At 38.0% G+C, this 15,601-nt stretch overlaps 1 protein-coding gene across 1 annotated transcript; it reads left to right on the plus strand.

Annotated features, from left to right (window-relative positions):
* The first annotated feature begins 2,318 nt into the window (after positions 1-2,318).
* LOC149096128 (uncharacterized) lies at positions 2,319-5,657 on the plus strand. The gene is made up of 4 exons (XM_089281330.1): positions 2,319-2,527; positions 2,867-2,958; positions 3,907-4,094; positions 4,861-5,657. The coding sequence occupies exons 1-4, from the start codon at positions 2,507-2,509 to the stop codon at positions 5,415-5,417; spliced, it is 858 nt and encodes a 285-aa protein (XP_089137456.1). The 5' UTR covers positions 2,319-2,506; the 3' UTR covers positions 5,418-5,657.
* The last annotated feature ends 9,944 nt before the right edge of the window (positions 5,658-15,601 follow it).

Raw genomic sequence — 15,601 nt, forward strand, 5'->3', positions numbered from 1 at the left:
CCATCGAAACAAAAGTCTGACATTTTTGGACTTGGCCTTGGACAAAACACCGGTCAAGGAGAACGAAGACTCTGGGCAAGTGCTTGTTTCCCGCCTGTGTCAGTCCCGGTGCTGTCACCGCTTTGATAATAAAATGCAAAGCAACCGAACATATAATCCTTACCACTCGTAAATCAGGTGAATAAATTGCTACCGTCATGGCAGCGGGTTTCTCAAGTAAAACGTCGATCATTTACAATCAGTTGTCTCTTTTTACGCCTTTAATCACAGGAAACAGGCACTCGTTAGACGAACATGCTGTGCCGTTATATTAGTCAGCAGTTTTTTTTTAAAGAATACCGTAAACTGGCGCTAATTAGCCCTGAGCTTACACTGCTTCGTAATAACTTTTAAATGGGTTTATAAACGGAGGGGCTTTTAACCGAGAGGGCTTATGAACGAGTTATAGCTGCACATGTTCATCGAAATACGTTTTTGATCTACTCATATTTAAGCTTTAAAACATCATATGAAACGAATTCAATGTCAGGAAAGCTAGAGCTGGGCTTACATCCGGGGGCTTATTCTGAACCAGGTGTATTTTTTGGTTTACAGGCAGGTGGGCCTATAACCATACGGGTTATAAGCGCGGGGACTTACAGTGTATAAGCGGCAGTTTACGTATTGCAAAATGTCAGTTATATTCAAAGTGTTCATGTTAGTTTATGATTATGACTATGATTATGATGATGATGATGAAGATGATGATGAAGATGATAATGATGATAATGATAATAATGATAATAATGATGATAATGATAATAATGATGATAATGATGATAATGATGATAATGATAATAATGATAATAATAATAATTATGATAATGATGGTGATGATGATGGTGATGGTGATGATGATGGCGATGGTGATGGTGATGGTGATGGTGATGACGATGATGAAGAAGTAGAATAATTTCAGTGGTCACTAGTCACAATTAAATAGTAATGAAGTAATGGAGATCAAAATTTGCATTGTGAATTCTGTTTGTTGGATGCTACTATCTTTGAAAGATCTGTAAGTCTCATCACAAAAGAAATTAACAGTAATCGAAGATGTTTTGTTATTAAAAGTTAAGAAATCCACTTACAGGTCAACATTTAGAATTTTTGTTGTAAGTTCACCCTTAGTAGGCTTACCTGAAAACATACAATAACATGTACATGTAGAAAACTGCACTAGGGTGCGCAGAAAACCAATTTTCAGGACATAATTAGTTAGATGTAATAGCGGGAAGGTTATTCTCACTAGTTCCCAAAAAATTCATTTGTTGCAAAAATTTGTAATTTGAGTTTCCTCAAAAATGTCCCCAAGACACCTTACTTGCCTAACAGCAGGTGAAGAACAGAATTCACTAGGCCAACTGGAAAATCCCTAAATAGCCCACTCAGGCTACTGAACAGGACTCTCTTTCCCCCTATGCACTGATCTGATTAGTGAGGTCATTCCATAAAGGAGATACCGTATTTATTTGATTAAGCACCCACCTCGAATAAGCGCCCAGCCTGAAGGTAGAAAAAGCTAATAAGCTCCCAGCCTCGAATAAGCGCCCACCCCCACCACTCCACCCCCAAAAATAACTTTTTAAACGCCCAAGCTCAAATAAGCGCTCACACCTCCCCCCCCCCCCCCCGAAAAAAAAATTAATAATAATAAAGTGCGCAAGAGGAATACAGGTATTGATTATTACGGTATTTCTTTAATGGCTTACAATCTCTAGTTTCATTGTCTGAAAATTTTATGATGTTGATTGAGAATTCTGATAGCTAAAGAGACTTCTGCGAAGACCCAACAATGAGTTGTTAGTCCTGGGCACAAACTGACCAATGAACAGTTACAATTTATATGCTTTAATATTTTGTCATGTTTTGTTCATATTTATTGTTTTGTTACAAAATAAACTTTTTAGTTGCTGAAAATGGTGAAAATTTAATAAGCGCCTGCGCCCACCTTGAATAAGCGCCCACCCTGAAAGTCCAAAATTAATAGGCGCTTAATCAAATAAATACGGTACCCATCTTTGAGGAAAGTGATATAAGATGCAGTCAGTCCTTGTAAATGTACACTTATTTAGGAAATCTGTTTCAGAACAGTCTCACTTCAGACCAAAGGTGACATCCAAGGGGTTTCATAGCAACATTTGTGTCACCAAAATGACCATAATATGTTGACAAATAATTGGCATTTTTTCATGTTGTAATAATTATTATCGACTGAAAACCAGCATCAGTACTGATTCATGAATCAATCAATCAATCAATCAATCAATGACAAATTTATTTAAGTCTCAGTCTTAAATAAAAGAAGAATTGCTGAAAACCATGATTGTGAGCCACCTTAGGTAATTTATAGGTGTAAGAGCCAGGGCTTAGCATAACCATGTAGTCCCTGCATTTTAACAAACATTTTCCTTGCTGCCTCATTCACAGATATGACAAGGATAAAAAGCTGTGGAGAGTTGTTCATTCAATGCATGCATCAATGGAGGAGGTAATCTGTTATTCCTTTGATATTTTTGCATGGCTGCAAATCGTGATTGATTTTTCTTGCAACACGAGCTCTGTTTGCACTTTTTAGATGCAGTTATTGCAAACTACAGTATGGCCAGTTTGGCAGAGCTTCAAATGACTCTGTGAGGACTCGTGTTACTACTAAATTTCCCCCAATTCATTTTAGAACGGTGTCTCTATTTTTTTCATTTTATCAACAGAATCTACTTGTGTTAGAGGATAATAACTGAAAGAACATAAAAATATCACAAAAGAAGAAGTATGTGTGGCAGTTGTTGAGTCATTATAGCAGTTTACACGGAGTGTGTTTATCTTTTAGATTCAGGATCTGGTGGGTTACCTGAGGCCATATCATGTTTATCCTAATGTACCACCAGCGGGACTGGATACATTAGAGGACGCTTTTGAACGGTTTGTTGACAAACACTGTAATTAACAATAAGCCTCTTATAGACCTGGTCACAAGGTACAAGGGTAGTCGCTTGAGTTACACACCTAGAACAAGGCTAGAAGAACCTAGGGGGACCTAGAACAAGGAAACAGTTACGCAAGTTAAGTTTGACTTTTCTTTGTTATGCAAGTCATACAGCATAACTTGTGGGCCTATAAGGATCCAACCATTGCCAAAATGCAACATTTCTGCAAGTCAAACAACGTGTACGGTGGATGTTTTTCAATAGGGAGCACAAGCTATAATCTCCTACACAGGCCCACTTTAGCTTCATCTTGCAATCTTTCCTCATTGGGAGGAGTGTGGGACAAACAATGAGAATTTCTGTGTAGGAGGCTACCGCAGAAACTGGAACAATTACTTATTGTGTCAGGAATTTCATTCTTTAATTGAGAACCTTTTTCCCCGAAATTAAAAAAAAAGTAACATGATTATTCTCAGACGACTGGTCCAATCAAGTGCAGATCACCAGTAAACTGAAGGGATATATGTAACTTTAATGGTGTACCTCTTGTACAAAGGGTTAGCGAAGGGGAGACACACTGGCCTAATGGTGAATACCCTGGACTTCAGATTGAGTGATCTGTGCTCACCCCCTGGTCGGAGTTATTACATTCATTTGATTCTTTACTCTCACAGTACCTCTCTCCACCCAGGTGTATAAATGGGTACAGGTGAATTTACTCCTTAAGGGTAACCCTCCACTGGGCTTAAGCATCCTATCCAGGGGGGAGGAGAAATATTCCTACAGCTACCTTACCTTACCTCACCTCAGTTACAGTCCCTTATGCTACAGAAACCAGAGTAAGCTCTGGCAGTATAGAGCACTTGGCCCAACACAGATTTTACCTTTCTTGTAATCTTAACTTTTACTTAGTTTCATTGTGACTGGCTATCACCTTATTTAGACTGAAGGGCCTAACTCGCCTTGAAGAGTGTGACTCGTGTAACCAAGATGACTCTGGTGAGGAGCGATTTCAAGAACATGCCGCCAGTCACTTTGGAAATTGTTTTGTGCAAAGTGAACAAAAGTCAGAGGAGAAGGCCACACTGACTGAACTACCACATGTATCTCGACCAACTCCTGACGAGAAAGGTCAGGCAAAGAACTTGTATAAAGTACATGTATTTTCCCATGGAAAAAGAGGCAAGAGTCTCTTTTACAGTAATTAATGCGCTCATCCTCTTGCTATGTTCCAAAAGATACCACAAAAAGAAAACATTTTAAAATGCTATATTTGTGTGATCCTTCATCTGCATGTTTCATCTCTCTCATGGCAAAGCAACAGATATTAGATTTTTGATTTTAAAATGGAACTCAAACTTGTTTTTAAAATCTCTTTTTCTTTGACTTTCTGTTTTTGTCTCCTTGAGAAAACGTAGAGTGGTTTCTGATTTTGGTTTTCCACAACTTCGCAAATGTCATAGTGTAAAGCGAGGAACCTAAGGGGGTAAAATGGCAACTGGGATTTGCCAACTTTTTTTCACTGGAAAAAAGGGATTTGGGTCATTGAGACTGGGACCACAGACAAAGAATTGGGAATGAGACTGGGATTTGAGTGAAATATAGGAAGGAAAATGGAATTTATACCCCCACACACCCACCCCCCTCCTTCAGGACTCTTGGTTGGATGATGAAGGTTCCATCTTCAATCGGTCAGGTCAGTGAAATTGAAAAACCCACTTTCGGACATGGAATTCTTATGACACAAAGACGATTGCTGTCTGGGTTCACTCTTGAGATGGTTCAAAACTGTTGCTCTGAGATATATTCCTATTTTCCTTTCCTAGATTCTAATTCAAATGCTAAAACCAATTTATGTTGGCATAATACAATAATGTATTTTTTCTATTTTTTTCAGTCTTGGCACTGTGCAAACAGCTGGGACTCGATGAAGAAGACAGTCTTGCACCCGTTCCAAAGAGACGTAAAGCTAAGACCCCTGGCATAGCTTTGGAAGAAAAGATATCCAGTGCTTTACAGTACTCCCGAGCTGGGACTTCCGCTTCTAAGAATGTAACAAACCAACAAGGGCGAAAAACGCAATTATTTTTCAAGGCTAAAACAAGTGAATATAGAGAGAGTAGGCAGACACCTCTTCAACTCGGCAAGACAACAGCATGCCCCTCTAGAACTGAACTGAAACATATGGGTGAAAACAGAACTTGTAAAGATGCTTGTGAGCAATCTGACAGTAGCACCCTGCCTAAACAAGAATATCTTACTATGGATTCTTTTAGTGCATTAGACGACAGGAGAGATACCACACTGGAAAATAATTGTGATCATTTCTTGGACGGAAAGACGAAGTTAGATCGTCCTGGTTCCTTTGAAAGACTTTCAAGTTTGGAAGAAAGGAGTAGCCAGGGGGGGGGGGGGGGGGGGGAAGTCGGTAGGAGGGGAATTAACAGGAAATAGGACAGACTTTAATGTACCTCCCTCCCCAGGACATATTAAGCCACTACCAGATAAGCTATCCCGGATTCATCGTTTGCTGCAAAGTGGCGAACCACTTCCGAAGTGCTGAAATTTTGAATGGAAACAGCACATGATAGAGCAGTTTTCACTTGAGTGTTTAAAAGTAATTTGCATTGCTACGCTACACGATTGGCTGAAAAAGTAAAACCAATTGTGACGTATTCACGTCAACTACCTGTATTTCAAGTTTTCATTGGTTCATTGGATCGTCTGTGTCCTTTGTGACTGGCTACAGAAATAACTTTTGGTTTTGCTCTTACAACACCTAGTAAGCCTTTCCTGAGTTGCTTTCTACCAGTCTGTTTCAAATGGAGTCCCAGTGCACAACCTTCCATATGGAAATGACTATGGAAATGAGTTTTATTTCAAGACAATGAACATACAAGGGAAAACTCGTTTCCATATGAAAGGTTGAGCAACAAGACTCGTTTTGAAACAGAGGTAAAGCAACTCGGACATTGGCAAACTGACAACTGCTCTTGATTATCTCTTTATTCACATTTCTATTAGTTGCGGGGCGAAACAAGTTTTCTCCATCCTATGAAGAGGTTTTGATCCAATATTCACATGTGCACTTGCGAGCTCTTTTTAAAAAAGCTGTCACATTAGCATAAATTCAAGAATTTCATTATGTTGCTTTTAACATTGTCCTGGTCACATTGGGGTCAATCCTTTTTGGAGACGGTTTTAGAATAGAGAACCTATTATTGTCCATATTAATAGGAATGCAGTGCAAGATACTTTGAGTCTTAGGTAGATTTTCTCTAAACAAATGCAGAACCAAAAACGCAATCCTGATTTTATATTTGGACATAATAATTGTATTCAGCATCGATTAGTTCATAAAACCATTGACTATTTAATTTATTTGAATAGATTTAATTTATGCTCATATATTCAATCATATATTATTAGATTGTAGATATGACATATGATAAGATAAATTATTATGATAAGATATTCAGATTGTGCAAATTACCACAACGATTTGCTCGTCAATTTGTAATTCAAATGGCCAAAAGGCCATGTTCGTATTCTCGGTATTGGACTGGAACTAGCTTGCAATGGAGGCTCAGGCTTGGGAATATCATTAAAAAGAGATAAATGTCATTTGCAGTTGAAGACTCTCCGCATCAGCCTCAATTGCAAGCTAGTTCCACTCCGATACTGCAAATACGAATATGGTCTATTCCTTATATGAGAATTGGGGAATTGGGAATCATGGCAGCTGTATTCATCAAAACAAATATCCAGTCCAAGATGATAGACAAAGCTCCCACGATTCCCTGCAGGCGTATCTATTAGAGTGAATTGGCCATTGTTTCAATAAGCAGTCAAATCACTGTGAATATTTTTAGCGCCTCTTTCGTGTCTTGGTCTATGTATTTTGTTTCTACGCAGGCAAGCATACCTCCATCCTTAGCGATCAAAGGGAAGTTAGTTGGGGCAGGTTGCAGTTAACCCGGTGAAAATTGAAGTGACGAAAGATTCAAGTGATGGGGGAAGATCCCTTGGGAGCTGCGCCTGTTCATATCATTTCCAAACAGCTCCGCCAATGCTGCCTCCCAATTGGGCACGAAAATAGCTTTGTATTTTCAGGGGTTCTTCCTGCGACAATTGTACTCTTTCGTCCGCATCGATTTTTGCCGAGTTTTGCTCGTTCCGCCCCAGGTAAATGTCCCTGAGTCTACGAGGAATAGTTTACCTTAACAGTTAAGACAACGTTCTTTATAGTTGCGGGCAACTCTTTAATTATTGCAAATTAATAAAAACGAAAATTTTAAAATCCCTAAGGTGGTTGTCTCTTACTGGTCTAACGCAGTCAAGTTCTCCCAGGTTCTCGTATTATTCATCACCAAATTTAATCCATTTTCACCACGACAATTTGCCATACTCAACATCACCAAATTTGATCGCTTTTCAGCATGACATTTTACCTTATTATGCATCACCAAATTTGATTGATTTTCACCAGGACATTTTGCCTTACTATATGCATCACTAAATTTGATCGAATTTCATCATGACATATATATTTCATAACTATACTCACAAAATTTAATCAATTTTTACATTTTGCCCTGCTTTTACAACTTGACAATTTGCTTTACTGTACATCACCAAATGTGCACGATTTTCACATTTGGACTTACTATACATCACCAAATTTAATCGATTTTCACCATGATATTTTCCCTTCCCATCCATAACTACATTTCATCGATTTTCATGAAGACATTCTGCCTTATTATTCATCATCAAATTGGATTGATTTTGATCATGACATTCTGCCTGACTATGCATTTCTTCCCTCCTAGGTTTTGTTTAAATTTATACAATTATAAGATAGCCTTAAGCTTGATCTGCAAGACGATACCATTTTAGTTAGTTATGACGTCATATGACCTCAAATGACGTAATTTGAACTTGGATCCGCCATCCTCGATTTCACTATTTTCTTAGATTGTCAAGAAATCACGCAGATTAATGCAAAATCAAGCCAAATGCTTGTTAAATGTACAAATTCTCGAATTGCGAAAATTTGATAAGAAAAACTGGAAAAAAGTGCAGAATCATGTAAAAATGTTGTATTTTTTCCAGCCCTACATGAAATTTGCGGTTGGCATGGCAACGTCAAAGAGGATGCACACACAACTGACATATGAAAATTTTCGCAGAGGATGAATGAACAGCTACCGAAAGTTTCTGCTCCTTACGGTAAATCGTATTTTCAAATATTTAAAAAAACCTTATTGGGGTTGGCATGCACCCTTCCCCAACCCACCCCCCACTCCCGCCCTTGCACGTCCGTAATTCTCCCTCGGTTAATCTTAGCACGCGTGTTGCGTAGATGTTTTCGTGGAGAATGAAAAAGCGTGTAAGGCTGGAATTTCTGGAAATGAAAGTGAGCTAAGAATAACTTAGGAGAGATTGCCATGGAAATAGTCTTACATGGGTGATAAACCGCTTAGCGTTCATCCTCTCTTTCTTATACGAGTAGGTACAGTCCATATTAAGAAAACAAACACGTACCCAGGTCGTGTTTTGTAATTTGAATTGCGACATAAAAGTGAAACACAAATGAAACATGTCGATTTTGTGATGTATATAAAAAATATATTTTATCGCCAGTCGAAATTGAAAACTTATCCCACGGTTCGAAAGTGTAATATTTCTCGAGGCATTGCTATTTTTTGTCAAGATTTCATTTCAGCTGATGCAGACTACAACTTTCATTCTGAGTTCAACTTAAATTTCGGAACGATTTTCAGACTGTTAAACCTTTTTTGGAAAGGTAGGTGTACAGAAATTTAAACGCAAAGTTTTGTCCCAGAGAATTGTTGTATACTTAAGATAATCTTTCCCATTTTAAAAGGACGGCAATTTTTTACATAAGTAAATTGTAAGTGCTCAAGAGCAAATCATAAACTCGGCAAATTCGATAAGCCTTGTAAGCATTACACAATGATATACGCGAGTGGAAAAGTAAATTCAGTCTTACATGTTCCAACTGAACTAAACATTGTTCTTTGACTCTTTGAACTGACAAAGTAAAAATAAGGGAATGAGAGTTCTTTCTTGCCAACGTCTAGCAATGCGTTTTTAGTTTAGCTGCTTGTGGTTAAAGGTTAAAACACGATGTAAAGCAAAACTGAACGAACCTTTGTTGCTTTTTCTTGCAGGGAAAGTTTCTCTTGTGGACATACCTGTTACGTTTATACTTTTTCATACTCTGAACAGAAGTGAAGTGGTGAGTAGAACCTTGATTTTCACTTTCCTTGGTCTTAGTCACCTAACTCTGTCGTGACTAAATCTGAACAACTTTCGTGTCCATAGTTGACTGTGTTATTGTTACTTCATAACGAAATGTTTTGACTCAATAAACAATAAAATTGTCAATGATAATCAACAATCATGTTTGACTGCGAATAACAATCATTCAACGGTACGGCTTTTAATTGTAATATTTATGTTTGGGAATTCTAATAATATTCCGCCAATTTTAGCTCTGTCATTTTTCGTATGCAAAATGTAGAATGAAAACGATAGTATTTACCTTTCTAAACATTCCAAAGAGTCTCCCCCATTACCGTCAGTTACAATGAACTAGCATTGTTTTTGAAGTTTTTAAGTTTGAAGTAAGCAATTAAAAAAAGCGGAAGGTGACTGCGCAATACAGTGTAGAAGAAGTTACATATCGTGTAGCAATGATTCTTTTTTTGTTGTCACTGTACATTAAAAAAAAAAAACTAAACAGTACTAATACGTTGTTTTCCTTTTAAAGGAAGATCCCTTTTGCTGACCCAGATTGAATTGGACGTCATTCGGATTTTGACATCTCAAGAAACGGTAAGGACAGTCAGTTAATAGAACAGACGTAAGATTTCGTCTATTCGAGTCTCTCGTTAGATGGTTTTACTGTGAATTTACTGAGAGTATTTAATTAAGCACTAACGCACTTTTTTTCCTTTCTAGGGGGAGACCCCTATTCCTGAGCAGATCGAGTGGGATCTCATTCTCATTCTCACATTCCACATAAAGGTTAGAAAAGTAAGTAGCTTTGGTCACTATCTGTATTCAGAGTAAATACGTGTTGTGCAGATAGAGGAAGATAGGGTTTGAATTTTCAGTGTAGAATTTATACTTGAAACGTCCATCTTCGACGACTTTCAGTTTTGTCGGTTGATCAGTCCCCTGTGGTCTTGTCAACTTTGTTTTGTTTTCCTCATTCGTTTTCTTTCAGTTTAACTTTGCAGTTCTGTCTTAGTCGGTCATCATTGTCACACAAGTGCATTTATCGTCGGCTGAAGCTTTTAGTTTTGCGCGTTAATCACTGTCTGTAATTACAACTTTGCTCATCTACTTTCCTCAAGGAATTTTCAGTTTGATGCGTTTATCTTCATGCAATTTAGTTTTTGGCATGGATTTCAGTTTTGTACGTCTGACATCCTTGTACTTTTTTGTGCGTCTTAACAGTCGCGTGATGCTAAAGTGTGAAACATGGACACTTTAAAGAAATCCATGTCTAAATAAACCTGAAATAATATTTTTGTATCCTTCAGACAAAGTCGTCTTATACAGTGAAACTGTTGGCTCCTGTATTTTTTCCACGGAGCGAAAGAAAAGTGGTGAGTACAAGCTTGGTACCATTTCAATTTGATTAACATTCATTAATAATAAGCAAAGGGAACGCTATGCAATTGTCCCTTTTTCAACAAATTTTAACTCAATAGTAAGATAAGATTTATTGTAGTCTTTAATCATGTTTCACTGGCAGCACTTTTTTCAAAATAAAGTGCAGATTCATTTTAATTTTTCTAAAGATGTTTTTGATTTTCTGAAGGCACTCGAAACATTGTTAAAAAATTCATATCATTTGTCGCCTTTTTCTTAGTCATTATTAAGTCGAAAATGTATTAAAAAGATTCCAGTCCAAAAAAGGCCCAAGCTATGAATACAATAGTGTAATACTTACGTCCTAATTATATCGAAAGAAAGTCGGGACTATATACCTAACCCAGAATGATTTGCATTTCACATTAAGAGTTTGAATTCTGCAACTTGAAACCTGAAGCAATTCAAGTTTAGTCTAAAATTCGATCAAATATATCTACCGAAACATAAATCATAATATTATTTATTCCTTTGTGTTATCTTGGAATAATGAACGCTCAACAAACGTTTCCGATGAATTCTTCTACACGAGCTCGCAAGACTTCCGTACAACCATTTGACCAATTCTTAACAAAGAAGAATATTCCTTCGCCTGGCCCACGTAACCCTAGCCTGTGAAAAAGAAACCGGCCAGAATTAAAAATCTTTCTTTTCCATTTTTCTTATTCGGGTCAATCTTGCCCGATATTAGTGCAAATTAAAATATTTTACAGTAAAAACCCGCATAAAAGAAGAAGTGCTTTGGGGGTTCAGGCTGATTTTATTCTAATATATCGGGTGTTTTCTGCAAAATCAGCCCGAAAATGTTCTTAGGGTGTTCTTAAAATTGTTTCTAAAAAATAAATACTGCATAGACTACTAAGAGATGAAATCAATGTGCAAGCGCAACATTTTAATTCATTAATGGATTTCATGTCAGCATGCTGTGTCTGCAGCAATTAATAAAGAATGTTATTGACAGAAGGTAACAGTCATTTAGTTACATAAATTAGCCAAGTCCAAAAACAATTGCTAAATGTATCCTGGAAATTCCCATACCTGCTTATATAAGAACAATTTTCATCTTTCAGGCTGAATGTGTTCTTATGTATATCGTACATTTTGGACCAAATTTCAGCCTGAGTGCTCTTAATCCACTTGTTCTTTTATGCGGGTTTTTAGTGTATTCTCTTAAGCCATTTCTAAACTAAGTCAGGAACTCCTACCACTACAATCCCGTCTCAGTTCCACTACGTTTGGGGAAACGTGTTGAATAGTTATAAATATAGTTTCTCATGACTTCACTGACAAATGAAGTCAAAGACAAATGCAATTAAGAGTAATTGCCACTAAAAATCAAAGAAATCGTGGCCACGGTCGACAAGTCGATTTCGCTCATAACTTGCCTGTTTGAAGGCCTAGGTAAGTAACTGACGGAAATCAAGTTAGTTTTTTGAAATATCCAATATAACGGCAGAAATTCACGAAAAACGGTTATCGCACCGAAAGTTCAGATTTCACTTCGCGATAATCCGAAATTTTACACTTTTCAGCTTCATGCTACACAGTCGTTTACATCGCTGTGAAACGTTCTCAACTTTAAATGTATACATTGATTCTTCCTTAATCAAGAGATAGTGATAATTTTTATTTCTTGTGTTTTCTGGCCGGACTGAGCCCCGATTAAGTAGACATACTTTTCTAATTAAAACAAAACTCAAAAGTTATGTAAATTCAGTGAGGAAAAGAGCTGACCGGTAGTGCTTCAAATCGTCTGATATTCTAGCAAAAGACAGTTCAGTCGATGAATTGTAGGCTTACGGATTCATTTTTGTGGGATCTACTAGCAATTTTGCATGAACGCCGATCAAAAACCGAGAAAATTGCAATTCAGCCCCTTTGAAATTTGCAATGTAACGCAACACGCTAAAATAGGTAAAAATCTTTTGTTGGCTTGAGTCAGGACAATCGAAGTCTATTAATGTCTTTAACGTTTGAAACGCTTTAGAAATAGTATTTAACTTAGAAATTGCCTGTATTAGCGAAAAAAACACGAGTAGAACCAAACGTAATCACTCCCTAACTCTCCCTGTTTTGTGTCACGCATGAAATGACAATCTGTGACGAAGGTCAAGTAATTTATGCAGCTTCGGGATAAGTGACGGAGTGTTTGAAGCGTTCAAAGTATTTCCCCACCAGTTGCTCTTAGATTCCCTTTGCGCTTAGATAACTCCTCCCAGAAGCAATTCAAATCTACAGGAGCAAGGATATTCGGGACGGCTAAAACGCACTGTTTAGCTTTCTCAAATAACAACGCGTACTAGAGCTTTACACTGCAGTCCACGGTGCTACTATGCAGCGAGTACGTGACGGACTTGGCAGATGCGTCAAATCTGTAGAAGATGATGGAGCTTTCTCCAGAACTCAACCTTCAATCGCTTTTTCAAATTATGCGATATTCAGCTATCAGTTTGCTTTCCTTTGAAGCTTCGTCCAGTACAAAAAGCCTACCTTTGCATTCAGCTCATTGATCGGGGTGGAAAAAGAGACGTCAGTATCAGTTTCATGATGAACTTGCAGGGCGAGAAAGGAAGAGGAAAGAGTTGAATTGCATTGACAACGCTGGGGTGGGGATGAGAAAAAACTCCTGATAAAAATTGCCTTGTCTACGAACCAAATTTGTGACGCCACAGTTGGTTTTCATTGCTATTTAGCACTGAAGCATGAAGCATTTTTGTAGTCAATGACATGTCGGTATATCTTTAACCTACGTTGTGGTTTACACTTCTGAAAAAGTTAGTGCTACCTACTCTTTATCATGCTTTATCATGCTTTATCATGTAGTCTTGTGGATCGTTTAATACCACCAACTACTGCCTCATTCAGTTGACGAGCCTTTCTTCGACCCTGGTTTAACAAGCTTTTCAGTTCAAATAAGTTAACAAGAAATAATTCGAAAACACAAGTATCCTGTGAGATGTTGGATGTGGCAACAAGGTGGCCAAACGTAATTAAGCAAATTGCGTGTGTGCAACATTGGTGATATTCTTGCGCGCGTCAATATTTTTTTCCTTGCTTCTAGTCCAGTTCTGGCCCTTTCTCTGTCGCGAAACGTCGGGAGAGAGCCGAGAGAGAGGGACCCTCCCTCTCGACGTTGCGTGACATGGAGAGGGCCAGAACAGGACTACCTTGCTTCTGGCTAGTCATTAAGGGTGTGACCGTTAAAACTACGGAAATTATTTATTTATTATTCCTAAAGTATTTGCTTACCTCGACATCCTTCAATGATGAAAACTTTTAGCACAAGGACTGGCGTGTTGCTTTTTATCTGGTCAGACTGATTTTAAAGTACAAGCCGGCAGGTGCAAGTCAAGGCGGAATATGCGTTGCTATCATTGAGGAGAGTTTCTGGTTCTTTGTTCATCAAAGACTTCAGTCGTCACTGGCGCGCCTGAGCCCACAGGGAAGAACTGTTCTGAATCTTCTATTAAATTCAGGGACTTGAATAAATTTCCATTTGCCGTGTGTGTAATTTCCACAGATCCTTGAGTGACATGAATCAACTTCTGGACCTGCACCTAATCAGGAGCCGGTCATGGGCTCCTGACCTAATCAATGAGATTGTCGATTCCAAGAAGTTTCTCGGTTTCTCGAAACGCACACATTCGCCAAAAATATTCTTCACGTATGTCTCAATGCGATAAAATCTGAAGGACTTGGTTGCTTTTGATATCCTTGTTACACTGTATGAGCGGTATGACCGTAACTGCGTGCCGGCACAAATTCCACCGTATTGAAGAACGAACTCGCGCGGGGCGTCTCTAACTCATTCAGCTTACTTCGATTCTTCTTTGATAAGTGCGTTGTTTGCTTGGTTATCGATACAACATTAACTTTTCGTGGAAATAGATAGCCTCCTACTGGCTAGCGACGGCATAAAGCTTGTAATCCCTAACATCGTTTCAATATGTATATACTATTGGGACCTTTTATACTTCGTTCGGCGGGTTAACTGGGCAATCTTCTCTTATTAATGCATGATTTCGCACATCAACAAACATTGTTTCCCTTGAAAATCGCTCGAGCGTGACATTGGGCAGCGAGAAGATGGAGAGTGCGATTTAAAAGTTTGGTGTTTCTTTTTCTCTTTTTTTAAACTCTTGTCGGCGATTTTTTAAGTTAAATACTACTTTTAAAGCTTTTCAAATGTAAAAGACATTAATAGGCTTTGATTGTCCCGTCTCAAGCCAACAAGAATGGCTTACCTATTTTAGCGTGTTGCGTTACATTGCAAATTTCAAAGGGCGGAATTGCAATTTTCTCGATTTTTGATCGGCGTTCATGCAAAATTGCTAGTAGATCCCACAAAAATGAATCCGTAAGCCTACAATTCATCGACTGAACTGTCTTTTGCTAGAATATCAGACGATTTGAAGCACTACCGGCCAGCGTTTTTCCTCACTGAATTTACATAACTTTTGACTTTTGTTTTAATTGGAAAAGTATGTCTACTTAATCGGGGCTCAGTTCGGCCAGAAAACACAAGAAATAAAAATTATCACTATCTCTTGATTAAGGAAGAATCAATGTATACATTTAAAGTTGAGAACGTTTCACAGCGATGTAAACGACTGTGTAGCATGAAGCTGAAAAGTGTAAAATTTCGGATTATCGCGAAGTGAAATCTGAGCTTTCGGTGCGATAACCGTTTTTCGTGGATTTCTGCCGTTATATTGGATATTTCAAAAAACTAACTTGATTTCCGTCAGTTACTTACCTAGGCCTTCAAACTGGCAAGTTATGAGCAAAATCGACTTGTCGACCGTGGCCACATTTTTAGAATTTTCTTTGATTTTTACTGACATTTACTCTTAACAGAGTTGGCGCCAAATTTGTTTTGACTGTAATTTTCATTTAGTTCTGACAGAAGTGTTTGACATGAACAACATGGACGAGGTTCTACAAGCCAT

This window comes from Orbicella faveolata, unplaced genomic scaffold (assembly GCF_042242905.1).
Source record: "Orbicella faveolata isolate gen_17 unplaced genomic scaffold, um_ofav_v1 contig_48, whole genome shotgun sequence".
Lineage (NCBI taxonomy): Eukaryota > Metazoa > Cnidaria > Anthozoa > Scleractinia > Merulinidae > Orbicella > Orbicella faveolata.

Excerpts from the sequence above, each read along its gene's own strand:
- LOC149096128 (XM_089281330.1), top strand. The coding sequence starts at position 2,507 with ATGCATGCATCAATGGAGGAG. Across the intron at positions 2,528-2,866 it reads TGCATGCATCAATGGAGGAG|ATTCAGGATCTGGTGGGTTA; the intron begins GTAATCTGTTAT and ends TTTATCTTTTAG. Across the intron at positions 4,095-4,860 it reads ACCAACTCCTGACGAGAAAG|TCTTGGCACTGTGCAAACAG; the intron begins GTCAGGCAAAGA and ends TATTTTTTTCAG.